Consider the following 13,170-nt stretch of genomic DNA (forward strand, 5'->3'; position numbering starts at 1 on the left):
AGGAATCTGTTGTGGGGAGATTCGGCACAAAGGTTGGGAGGGAGCTGCCTTTGGGGCAGGGGACATCCTGGCTTGAAGGACACCTCGTTCTTCTTTTGGAAGACACAGAAGGACGACCGGTCCTAGTCTCATGAGAAGAAGGACCAGGGCTGACTTAGCAATAGCATTTGGACTTATACACCGCTTCCCAGGGCTTTCACGGCCCTCTCTAAGCGGTTGACAGAGTCAGCCTATTTGCCCCCAACAATCTGGATCCTCGTTTGACCCCCTTGGAAGGATGGAAGGCTGAGTCAACCTGGAGCCGGTGGGGAGATTTGAACCGCTGAACTGCAGCTGGCAATTAGCTGAAGGAGCCTGGAGGGCTGTGCTCTAACCATTGCGTTACCATGACCTGTCTGCCTTCCTTCCTTCCCTACTTCCTTCCTTCCTTCCTTCCTTCCTTCCTTCCTTCCTTCCTTCTTTCCTTCTTTCCTTCCTTCCTTCCTTCCTTCTTTCCTTCCTCTCTTTCTCTCTTTCTCTCTTTCTTTCTTTCTTTCTTTCTTTCTTTCTTTCTTTCTTTCGTATACTTATATCCCACTTCCCAGTGCTTTTCCAGCCCTCTCTAAACTGTTGACAGAATCGGCATTTTTGCCCCCAACAATCTGGATCCGCATTTCACCCCCCTCGGAAGGACGGAAGGCTGAGTCAACCTGGAGCTAGTGGGGAGATTTGAACTGCCAAATTAGGGGCAGCTGGTGGTCAGCCGAAGTAGCTTGCAGCACTGCACTCTAACCACTGCACCACCCAGGCTCTTATTCTTGCGTTGGCCTCCTCCTCCTCCAGGACCTCTTCTGGAAGCTCTTCCTGTGTCCAAGACCTTCCTCAGGGTCTTGCTTTCCTTTCCTTTGCAGCCCCCTGGGAGGGGAAGGAAGAGAAGAAGGGAGGGAGGGAGGAAAGAAAATGAAAAAGGGAAGAAAGGAAAATGGGAATGGAAAAGAGGAAGGAAGGAGGGAGGGAGGAAAAAGAGAAAGGGAGTGGGGAAGAGAGATTCCTGACGATGTTACCTAGTTGGATACCCTGCCTTTCTGCCCCTCCTTCTTCACTCTCAGTCTAAGGAAGGGAGGGACAGCCAGGAGGTCAACCAACCTGTGCCCCCTTTTGCCCCACAGCCAGGAACTGGGCCAGGGGCCGGCCTGCCACCCAGTCCTCCACCTACCCCCAGTGGGGCACCGTCTACAGCCGCGCAGGGAGCGCCGTGGATGGCAACCGCGACGGGGACTGGCGCCACGGCTCCTGCAGCCACACCCTGGCGGAGGAAGAGCCCTGGTGGAGCCTGGACCTGGGCGCCTCCTATGCCATCTCGGCCGTGGTGGTGAAAAATCGCCAGGAGTGCTGTGCGGGGCGGCTGCAGGGGGCCCAGATCCGCGTGGGGGACTGCAGGGCCCAACACGGCAAGTGCAACCCAATGTAAGGAGGGTCAGGGTCCCAAGTGGATGCATAGCATTTATTGCATTTTTAGATTTATATACTACTTCACAGTGCTTTTACAGCCTCCTCTAAGCCATTGACAGAATCAATCTCTTGCCCCCAACAATCTGGGTCCTCATTTGGCCCACCTGGGAAGGAGGGATGGATGGATGGATGAATAGATGGGTGGGTGGGTGGATGGATGGATGGCTAGCATTTAGATTTAGCACTTAGACTTATATACCACTTCCTAGTGCTTTTCCAGCCCTCTCTAAGTGGTTTAGAGCAGTGTTTCCCAACCTTGGCAATTTGAAGATATCTGGACTTCAACTCCCAGCATTCCCCAGCCAGCATTCGCTGGCTAGGGAATTCTGGGAGTTGAAGTCGAAATATCTTCAAGTTGCCAAGGTTGGGAAACACTGGTTTAGAGAATCAGCCTCTTGCCCCCAACAATCTGGATCCTCATTTGACCTACTTCTCTAGGTTTATTGATATCTCTATATATTTATAATGACTACATATCTGTCTTTTTTACTCTTTTGAATTGAATACATTGCGTAAAGATTTGTAAAGAAGAAATATAATGGAAATAGGCTAGCCACCCGAGTCTTCGGAGAGGGGTGGCATATATGTTTATTAAATAATAATAATAATAATAATAATAATAATAATGGACCATTGAGATGCATATCAATTTTTTATTCTGTAAAAATTAATAAACTCTCTAAATAACAGTAGTAGTAGTAGTAGTAGTAGTAATAATAATAATAATAATAATAATAATAATAATAATAATAATAAACCCAAGTTAAATTGCGTTTCTACCTCTGCAGCTGTGGGTCCATCTCCAACAGCAGTGCCGGCTCCCTCAGCATCATCTGTTGTAATGGACAGCGGGGACGCTATGTGACAGTGGTCATCCCTGGCCGGACAGAGTACCTGACCCTCTGTGAGCTGGAGGTCTATGGCTCCAGAGTGCGGGACGGGTGCTAGAGAGCATCGAGAGGGGGACAATGACGAGCAGGATTGGAACGGCTCTCTAATAAAGTCCCTGATTCAAGTCATGCGTCCTCATTTCCTTCCTCTGTCGGCAGGCCTAGTTTTGGCCAGTGGGCTTCAGCAGGTCAGAGTCGCGTTCGGAAGCTTACTGGTCAGACGCGGAAAAGATACCAGGAACCAGAAACTTTGAAGAACAAAGACAATGCAGCAGGAATTATTTTGAAGAAGTTTTACTCTTCTTTGTATCAAAACTATATTCTCTAGTTTCTATGTACAGTGGTACCTCTACCTAAGAACACCTCCACTTATGAACTTTTCTAGATAAGAACCGGATGTTCAAGATTTTTTTGCCTCTTCTCAAGAACCATTTTCCACTTACAAACCTGAGCCTCTGAAACTGTAACTGGAAAAGGCAGAGAGAAGCCTCCATGGGGCCTCTCTAGGAATCTCCTGGGAGGAAACAGGGCCGGAAAAGGCAGAGAGAAGCCTCCGTGGGGCCCCTCTAGGAATCTCCTGGGAGGAAACAGGGCCGGAAAAGGCAGGGAGAAGCCTCCATGGGGCCTCTCTAGGAATCTCCTGGGAGGAAACAGGGCCTCCACCCTCCCTGTGGTTTCCCCAATCACATACATTATTTGCTTTTACATTGATTCCTATGGGAAAAATGGCTTCTTCTTACAAACTTTTCTACTTAAGAATCTGATTTTTTTTAATTCTATTTTTAATTCTATTTTTAAACTTACCTATTCTAATTTTATGTATGGTGGGACTGGTCTCTGGGTGTCACACGACTTTTGTTGCCAATGACAATTCGTTGTTTTGACAATGCCAATAAATTTATTATTATTATAAATTTATTATTATTATTATTATGATCACAGAACGAATTAAGTTTGTAAGTAGAGGTACCACTGTACAGAATACAATACTATCTTACTATGCAACACCGTCACCAACTACAAACTACTACTCAGGAACCAGTACAAACTACTACTAACCTCTAACCACAACGAACCACAAACCACCACACCAATGCAAAGGTGCTTTGCTGTTTATACAATTCTAAACCAATCAGGTTGTAGCCTATTCATCTTGACTCAGCAGTCTTTTCACTTTGCATAATTACAGCCCTTCAACTGTAAATGGAATATTACTTCAGGAGAGTATTAATCCTGGCACAGCAATCGTCCTCTCAGCCAAGATGAAGGTTTCTTGGGGCTGAAGGAGGGAGGGGGGCAATGTCCCCCCTCAGACGCAGCCTTTGAGGAAGGACTGAGCAAGGCAGAGGCTGGAGGACGTCCAGCAATGCAGCTTCGTTTTTGTAGGGGTTGGGTCATAAGAGAATCTGGAAGCAAGTCATAGTTTCTATTTCATCTTATACCCAGCTCAAAATCTAATTATTTTTGAGTTTCTTTCTCACTCTTTCTTTGTTTCTTTGTTTGTTTGTTTGTTTCTTTCTTTCTTTCCTTCCCTCCTTCCTTTCTTCCTTCCTTCCTTCCTTCCTTTCTTCCTCCTCCTCCTCCTCCTTATTTTTACATTGTTGCGCTCCTTGATTCGTTTCCATCCATTGCTTTGTTCCTTCCTCCTTTCCTTCCTCCTTTCCTTTCCTTCATCAATTTACCAATTGATCTCTCTCTCTCTCTTTCTCCATTTCTATAGATGGAGAAAGAGAGAGAGAAATGATAGATATCATTCATCTCTCTCTTTCTCCATATATCATCTATCTCTATCCATCCATCCCTATCTATCTATATCTATCTATCATCTGTCTGCCTACCTGTCTGTCTATCTACCGGTATCTATCTATCTATCTATCTATCTATCTATCCATCCATCCATCCATCCATCCATCCATCCATCCATCCATCCATCTATCTATCTATCTATATCTATCTTCATTTTTATAATCTCTCTCTATCTCTCTGTCTCTTTCTCTTTCTGTTAAATTTATTAGCTGCCCATTTTGCCACACAGGAACTCTGGGAGACTTACAATATGCAAAGATACAAGTGTATAAACCCAATACCATAAATACCATAAAACCAAGCTAGCTAAGATGGTTGTGGTGGGAGGGAATACAATGGAAACGGGATCTGCTGAAGGGACCTGCTGACCAAAACTGGGTGTTCATTCCTTCCTCTAAGCACTTTCCAAAATCTCAACTTCAGTTTGAATCATGGTGGCTGGAATTGTACATAACACTGATAGAGGTTTTAATGGAAAAATCTGAATTTTGATAATGTAAGGAGGGAGAAAGATTATTTTCCATATTTCCGCTATGTCAACCTACCTTCCCTACAACCTTTGCAGTGGAATTACAGTACGTTATTCCCTCTGTTTTGGGATCATTCTCATAGCTGACCCAGCTGAACTCCAACACTCTGGACATTTTTAAGTGAAGACTGAACTGCCACTTGACTGGTGTGCTATAGGGTTCCTGCTTGGGCAGGGGGTTGAACTTGATGGCCTTCATGGTCCCTTTCAACTCTATCAATCAATCAATCAATCAATCAATCAATCAATCAATCAATACAAACAAACAAACAAACAAACAAAGTGTATTTTCAGGTAAGGGCCAGAGCACACAGTACTCCAGGGGTGAGCTAACCACGTATTTATTTCCTTTCTTCTCTTAATAACTCCAAACATGGATTTTGCTCTTTGGACAACAGCAGGTGTGACCCCCCGCTTAACCCTGCCTGGGTCACTCACAGGTTCCTCAGGTGGAGGTGAGGGGATTCCGGAGCCTCCCATCGTATTTTTATTGTATTTCAAGCCTCCCAGAGTCACCCTTGTGGAGGAAATGGGCAGCATGAAAAATGTAATGAATAATTAAATAAATAACATTGCACCTGCTCGTTCGAGACTCATTCCAGAGGCCAATGCAGTCCGAGACTGAATCACCAGGAAATATTAAGATCATGCGAGAAGACCACTTTATAAGGCCTTGTTAAGGCCACGCTTGGAATCCTGCATCCAGTTTTGGTCACCACACTATAAAAAAGAATAATAAAACTCTAGAGAAGTTGCAGAATAGGGCAAGCCGCCCCAAGTCTGCGGAGAGGGGCGGCATACAAATCTAAATAAATAAATAATAAATAAATAAATAAATAAATAATCAGGATGATGAGGGGACTGAAAAGTAAAACATACGAAGAGCGGTTGCAGGAACTCTCTTTGATCTCAGATCTCTAGTTAACATGGGTCACTCTGAGTTAGCAGGAGATTATTATTATTATTATTATTATTATTATTATTATTATTATTATTATTATTATTATTATTATTTAGATTTGTATGCCGCCCCTCTCTGAAGACTCGTGGTGGCTCACAGAGTAGATACAGAGATAAACATATATAATAAATCTAATAATTTAAAAAACAACTAAAAACCCTAGTGTAATACACAATCATACAGTCCAATCACACCATACATTACATATATTGGTCAGAGGGGCAAGGTCTAATTGCTCCAGGCCTGGTGACATAGATGGGTTTTGAAACTCTTGCGGAAGGCGAGGAGGATGGGGGCAGTACAAATCTCTGTGGGGAGAGGGTCGGTGCCCCCACAGAGAAGGCTCTTCCCCTAGGTCCTGCCAAATGACATTGTTTGGTTGATGGGACCTGAAGAAGGCCAACTCTGTGGGACCTAACTGGCCACAGGGATTTGTGTGGCAGAAGGCGGTCCCGTAACTAATCTGGAGATACAGATTTCATCTTCTTAATTGTAACTCACAGAAATAGTCCAAAAGCACAATCAGATAATCCATCTCTCACAACATTCGAACGTTGACTTCCTCACTAGCTCGTCACGAGACTCACCCCTAAATAGCACAAAGCCGTGGCCAAGTGTTCATAGAGCTTTTCACGCATAGACCTCTTCCTGTTCAGCCATTCCTGCCTCCTAATAGCTCTGCGCACTCTTGCATCAAGAAGAGGCTCTTCTCCTGAGTCACTCATGGGCCCTTCTGTAGGTGCAACAGGCCCTGATTGGCTTTGAGCCTCTGACCCCACATCCTCTCTGACCTCCTTGCTATCAGACTCGGGTACCAAGTACACTGGCCTAGGATACCATCCCACACCCGTCTCTCAGACAGGCCACAGCCACAAGATATTTCCCTTTTTGTCCTGTCCCTTTAGTTTGCCGGGCAGAGAGTGTGGGATATTAGAAAAACAGGAATTTCAGCCTTTCTGTCACTGGCTGTGATTGTCTTCAGCCTGCAGTGATGACTAAATGTTTTCCCTCTTTAACAATCAGGTTCCCAGGGAAAAGGTTACGTCTTTGTTATATATATTATTTCTTTGACGTCCAGGGAGGAGCAGGGCATGGTGACAAGATGCACCTTCTGTGGCTCCAAATAGCATTTGGGTCATCTGAAACAGAGACAGCCATCCTAGTCAAACCCCTCGTGGCTTTCCCAGTCGGCAAAATGTCTGGTACTTGTTCTGCCGGGCTCTCTGATAGGAGCCTCCCGAAAATTCAAGGATACAAATTTCAGACACACACACGTTTGAAAATTCAAAACAATATTCTTTATCACAAAAATCAAAATAAACTAAGCACTCTTTTGTATTGCAAAGAACACTCTTCCCAAAACAACCGGGTAATCTGTACAATTTCCCTTAAGCAGTCATTAAGTACTTAGCCAGCAGCTGTTGAGAAACTTCACACCCCTTCTTCTTCCTTTTTTTTTTTTTTTTTTTTCAATTTTTTTATTATTTTTCATAAAAAGACAAACAGATACAAACAAACAATAAACATAAAGTGGGGGTGTATTTCCCCCGCTTCTTATGAAAGTATAAATTCAAATATAGAAAAAGAATACATATGTATTAACTATTATAAAAAAAAGAAAAAATTAATAAATTTGAATTGAAGTTTACAAATCTTAATGTGGGTATTAAGTTTAGTATAACATAGTTAGCAAAAAGGAAAGATACCTTTAATATAATCCTAATTACTATAATAAAATAGTATTAAACCTTCAATCTAGACAGTAAGACTAAATTCAACTATTATACTTCAAAAATCTTAATATATTGCTTATACTTATATATACATAGCTATATCATAATCATCAAAAAATCCTTTTAAACTAATATTGCTATTATTATCATCTAGATAAAAACTAATACAAAATAAAGAAAAAGAAAAAACAACCACTAACAATATATCTTATTTTTTCTTGTCTATCCATTTGTAAACGTTGTTCCATGTTTCGTAAAATTTAGTATCCTCTTGATCGTTTAATCTTCTTGTCATCATATCCATTTCAGCGCAATCTAATATCTTAGCTATAACCTCTTCTTCCTTGGGGATTTCCTCCCCTTTCCAGTTTTGCGCATATATTATTCTAGCCGCAGTTAATATATGTATGATTAAATAAAAAATTTCTTTCTTATAAATCTGGGTTGTGACACCTAATAAATAAAATTCCGGGGTATTATCTATATCTTGTTTTATTATTTCTTTTAATATTTTTTCAATCATCTTCCAATATATTTTTGCTTTGCTGCATGTCCACCATTGATGATAATAAGTTCCTATATCCTTCTTACATTTCCAACATATTGGGGATGTTTTGGGAAACATTTTTGCTATCCTATTTGGTGGGAGATGCCATCTATAGAACATTTTGATTTGGTTTTCTTTTAAAGAAACTGATTTAGTCATTTTCCAATTATTGATCCACACTTTCTCCCATGTGTCTATATCTATTTCCTTGCCAATATTTCTACACCATCTTATCATAGTATCTTTTAAAGACAATTCTATATTTTTATGAGCAATAAGTAGTTTATATATTTTCCCTATCATTTTTGTAGGGTTAGTGGTTATTAAGGTAGTTAAAGAATTCTTACTTTTATTAAAAATGTAAAGAGTTTTATCCTTCTGATATCTAGATCGGATCTGGGCATAGTGCCACCAATCTATTATTATCCCTTCTTCTTGTAGTTCAATTCTAGATTTAAGCTTCATCTGATCATTTAATAGTTCTTTATATCTATGAGTCATTTTCTTGTCCTTTATAGACTTTGGATGCGTTATTGCTTCTAAGGGAGCTAACCAATCTGGGATGCTTAAGAAATGATTCTTCTTTATATCTTTCCATACTTCTAGTAAGTATTTCCTTAATGTATGCCTTTTAAAATATGAATGGTTTTTGTCCTTATCATACCATAAAAATGCGTGCCATCCAAGCATTAAATCATGTCCTTCTAGTTCAAGTGTTCTTTTATTATCTAAGATTATCCAATCTCTAAGCCATGTTAGTGCAGCGGCCTGATAGTATAATTTCCAATTTGGAAGGCCAAATCCTCCTCTTTCTTTGATATCTTCTAAACAATTCATTTTTATCCTTGCTTTTTTACCTTGCCATATAAATTTTTTAACTAAGTTTGTTAAAGTTCTTAAAAAGATACCCCCTGGGTTTATTGGTATTGTCTGAAAAAGAAATAAGACCTTGGGTAAAATGTTCATCTTAATTGTTGCAATTCTTCCTAAGAAAGATATTTTCAAATTGTTCCAGGTTGCTAAGTCTTTTTTAATTTCTGCTAACAATTTCATATAATTATCATTTTTTAATGTTATTGTTTTCGCTGTTAAATTTATTCCTAAATATTTTACCTTTTTTACAGTCTTTATTCCAGAAATAGTTTCTAATTTAGTTTCTAGTGTTTTGTTCATGTTTTTAGTCAAGTAATGTGTTTTGTTTTTGTTTATCTTTAAACCTGCTACATTTCCATATTGTTCAATGGTTTGTAATAAAGTAGGAACTGTTGTGGTCGGTTCTTCAATTATAAACATTAAATCATCTGCAAAGGCCTGGAGTTTATAGATTTCATCTCCTACGGTTAAACCTTTTATTCTGGGGTCCGCTCTTATTTTGATTAATAAGGTTTCAAGGGTCATAATAAATAACAATGGTGATATAGGACATCCTTGGCGAACTCCCTTATTTATATCAAGTATTGGTAATTGACTGTTATTCAATATTATATTCGTTGTTTGTTTTGAATATATAGTATCTATTAGATTAACAAATTTTGGGCCAAATCTCATTTTATTTAATTGCATTTTTATAAATATCCAATTAACGTTGTCGAAGGCTTTTTGAGCATCCAAAAACATTAAAGATGCCATCTTATCTGAATGTTGTTCATAGTACTCTAGTATATTTATTACAGTTCTAATATTATTTTTAATTTGTCTCCCTGGAAGAAACCCATTTTGGTCTTGGTGTATTATTCCATTTATAACTCCTTTAAGTCTATCTGCATAAATGGCAATAAAGATCTTATAGTCTACATTTAATAGTGATATAGGCCTATAATTTTTGATTTTTTCTGGTTCTGTACCCTGTTTGTGTATTAAAGTTGTCAGTGATTCTGACCAAGATTTAGGAATTTTTCCGTCAAGTCTACAGGAATTAAAAGTTTCTAACATATGGTTTCTTATTGTTTCATTATCTATCTTATACCATTCTGCAGGTATGGCATCTGGGCCTGTGGCCTTGTTGCTTTTCTGTTTTTTAATTGTTATTAGGAGTTCCTCCATTGTTATTGGTCCGTCCATGGTAGCCTGTTGATCTTCTGTTATTTGTGGTAGATTTGAAGCCTCTAAATAGTTAAAAACTTCATCTTCAATGACATGATCTTTAGCATATAATTCCTTATAGAAATTATACACAATGTCTGCCTTACCTTCTGTATCGTATTTTATTTTACCATCTTTATCTTCTAATTTTTGGATTAATTTTGATTGACTTTGTTTTCTAAGTTTATACGCTAGCCATCTGCCAGGTTTATTTGCATATTCAAAGTATTGTTGCTTTGCTCTTTTAATCTTTTCAGTTAATTGGTTTTGTTCTATAACTCTAATTTTATGTTTAATTACGTTTATTTCTGTCTTTAGATCTCTATTCTTAGTATGTTGCTGCGATAAGGATTCTAATTGTTTTAGTTCGTTTGTTAATTGTAAATACTCTAATTTCTTTTCCTTATTGTATTTTGCTGTATAAGATATTGTTAAACCTCTTATGTACGCTTTAACTGTATCCCATAAGTTCTGTGGAGTAGTGTCTGATGTTTTATTAATTTCAAAAAATATTTTTAATTCCTTTTCAATCCAATCCTTATATTTCTTGTCGTTTAATATATGCCTGTTCATCCGCCAATTGTTCTGTTTATTATTCATCGTCATATAGACCACTATTGGATTGTGATCGGCCCATGTATTAACGTCTATCTCAACTTCTCTTATTTGCTCTGCCACCGTTTTTGGTGCCCATAACATGTCAATTCTCGTCCAAATTTTGTGCGGATTGGAATAAAAGGTAAATTGCCTTTTAAGAGGGTGTCTTTCCCTCCAAATATCGCTTAATAATAGTTCCACTTTCATTTTTTGAAAAGTACTGGGTAGCAAGTTTCTTCTTGTTTTTTTTCCTTTTCCCCTTTTTTTATTACCTCCCCCTCCTGAGTGGTCTAATTGTCTATTCGCGATAGCATTAAAATCACCTATTATCAATAGATTATCAATAGCTAAATCTGTTATTATTTGGTGTAAATTTTTATAGAATGTCATTTGGTCTTCATTGGGGGCATAAATAGAAACAACCACTAGAGGTCTGGGTTCAATATCTACTTGTACAATCAATATCCTACCCTCTTTATCCTTATATATTTGTTTGGAATTTATAGAATTCTTGACATACATCACTACACCTCTTTTTTTTTGGTCTGCTAATGCAGCATACATTTTTCCAATTTTGGGATTCAACAGTAATTTTTGGTTATCTTTTTTAATATGAACTTCTTGTAGTATTGCAATCTGAACATTTTGGTTTCTGATTTTGGAAAAAATTTGCTTCCTTTTTCTTGGTTCGTTAAGTCCATTAACATTTACGGAAAAGATTTTCAAGTCTTTATTCGTTGTCATTTAATAGGTTTTTTGGTTTCTCGCTGAGGTTGAACTCTTCTAGAACCTTGGTCCTGCTCTATTACTTGGGCAGTTGCCCCCAGGTTTTCTTCTTGCTGAGTTAGTGATTTTTCCCCTGGTTGCTGTTGAGCTGGCTGTAGTTGGACCACTAGTTGCTTACTTGCATGGTCGGAGTGGCCCAATCCACTCTGTTCAAGAAAGAACATAGCTTGATCTACGTTTTCCAGTTTGTACCTTGTAGAGCGCCATGTCAGAGAAAGTCCTTGTGGAATAAGCCAACGGTAAGTGATATTTTCTTTAATCAAGATTTTGGTTAAAAAGTGGTAATCTCTTCTGTTTTCTCTGACACTTCTTGGAACTTGTTTTAATATCTTTATTTCTACTCCATGTCGTTGAGGCGGGGAGTTTCTTGAATAATGAAGTATCTCATCTCGCAACGCCTTTCTTGTAAATTTAATATGTATCTCTCTTGGGAGGTTGTGTCGACGGATATAGCTATTCGAGATTCGGTATACTTCATCGATTTCTTTCTGTAAAGCCATGGGGTCCTCTTGAAGTATACCTCCAATGATTTCCGCCATAGTCGTTTTTAAGTCTTCATCTTTTTCCTCTTTTATATTCTGAAATCGAAGTCCGTACGAAGCTCGTTGCATCTCCAGCTGGATGATAGATTCATCATATCTTTTGTATCTTTCATCAGCTCTCCCTTCAAGATACTCCATTCTTTTCTCATTTTTGTCAGCTTGCTCTTCAACTTTTTTAACTCGGTCATCACTTTCTTGAAGAGTTTGTTGGATCTGCTTTATCTGATCTTTCATCTCGCCCATATCAGCTTTCATTTGAGCCATCTCCACTTTAAATTCTGCCAAGTCAGCTTTTATGGCTTCTCTTTGTTGTGTTGCCTCCTCCTTTATGGCTTCTCTTTGTTGTGTTGCCTCCTCCTTTATGGCCTCTCTTTGTTGAGTGGCATCTTCTTGTGATTTGACCATAAAGTCCTTCAAAGCATTCAAAGTCTCATGTATAGTTGCAAGATTGGACTGCATTGTTTTGTCTTTGTCTTTGTCTTTGGTAGACATGGTTAGCACTTGATGCGAAGGAGAAGAATGCGGTGACACTTGTGGAGATAGGGTAGTTGGTGTTGTTTGTTTCTTTGTTGTTTTAACAAGAGTTGAGGTGTGGGACATTATCAAATTAGAATCCACTATTTCAAATTTTAAGGTTAGTTTCAATTTTATATATAGTGAAAAGGAAAAGAAATTACTATAAATTCCAAATCTATTCAATATATTTTGTTTCCCTTATAATATGACTATACCAATTCAATAGCAATTCAATTAATAACAGTATTAGCCTTTTCAAGTAAAAGGAGGACAGAAAATAAAAGAAGAGAAGGAATATCAACTATATATAGAGGACAAAAGAAAGAAAAGAAAAAAAAAGATTTTTTGGAGGAAAAGACTTTGGGAGGAGGGGAGAAAAAAGAAAAGGGGAAAAAGTAAAGTAAAAAAAATTGTTCAAAAAGAAAAAGAAGGAGGGTGGTATTTTAGTTCAACTATTTAGAATAGAGCAGGAACCCAAGGATTATTAACAATGCATGTAGTTCAAACCAAACTTCTTATAGTAATAGAAATGTAAGGAAGAAAGTCAAAGAAAAATCAGGGAGAAAAAAAAAACCAGATAGTTATTCAAAGACACAATAACAGTATTGTATACTTAAGTTCTTCTTATAAATCCTGTAATTTTGCTAGGAAGTAGAAATGAAAATCCAAATCTCAAAGGGTAAAGTTATA

General features: G+C 38.5%; 1 protein-coding gene across 1 annotated transcript in view; it reads left to right on the forward strand.

Annotated features, from left to right (window-relative positions):
- The window catches only part of LOC139165529 (uncharacterized), a 114,065-nt gene that overhangs the window by 157 nt on the left and 100,738 nt on the right, over nt 1-13,170 (forward strand). The window contains exons 2-3 of the mRNA XM_070748708.1: nt 1,149-1,446; nt 2,280-2,436. Coding sequence (XP_070604809.1) covers nt 1,149-1,446; nt 2,280-2,436 — 455 coding nt within the window. The remainder of the gene's footprint in view (nt 1-1,148; nt 1,447-2,279; nt 2,437-13,170) is intronic.

This window comes from Erythrolamprus reginae, chromosome 3 (assembly GCF_031021105.1).
Source record: "Erythrolamprus reginae isolate rEryReg1 chromosome 3, rEryReg1.hap1, whole genome shotgun sequence".
Classification (NCBI taxonomy): Eukaryota; Metazoa; Chordata; class Lepidosauria; order Squamata; family Dipsadidae; genus Erythrolamprus; species Erythrolamprus reginae.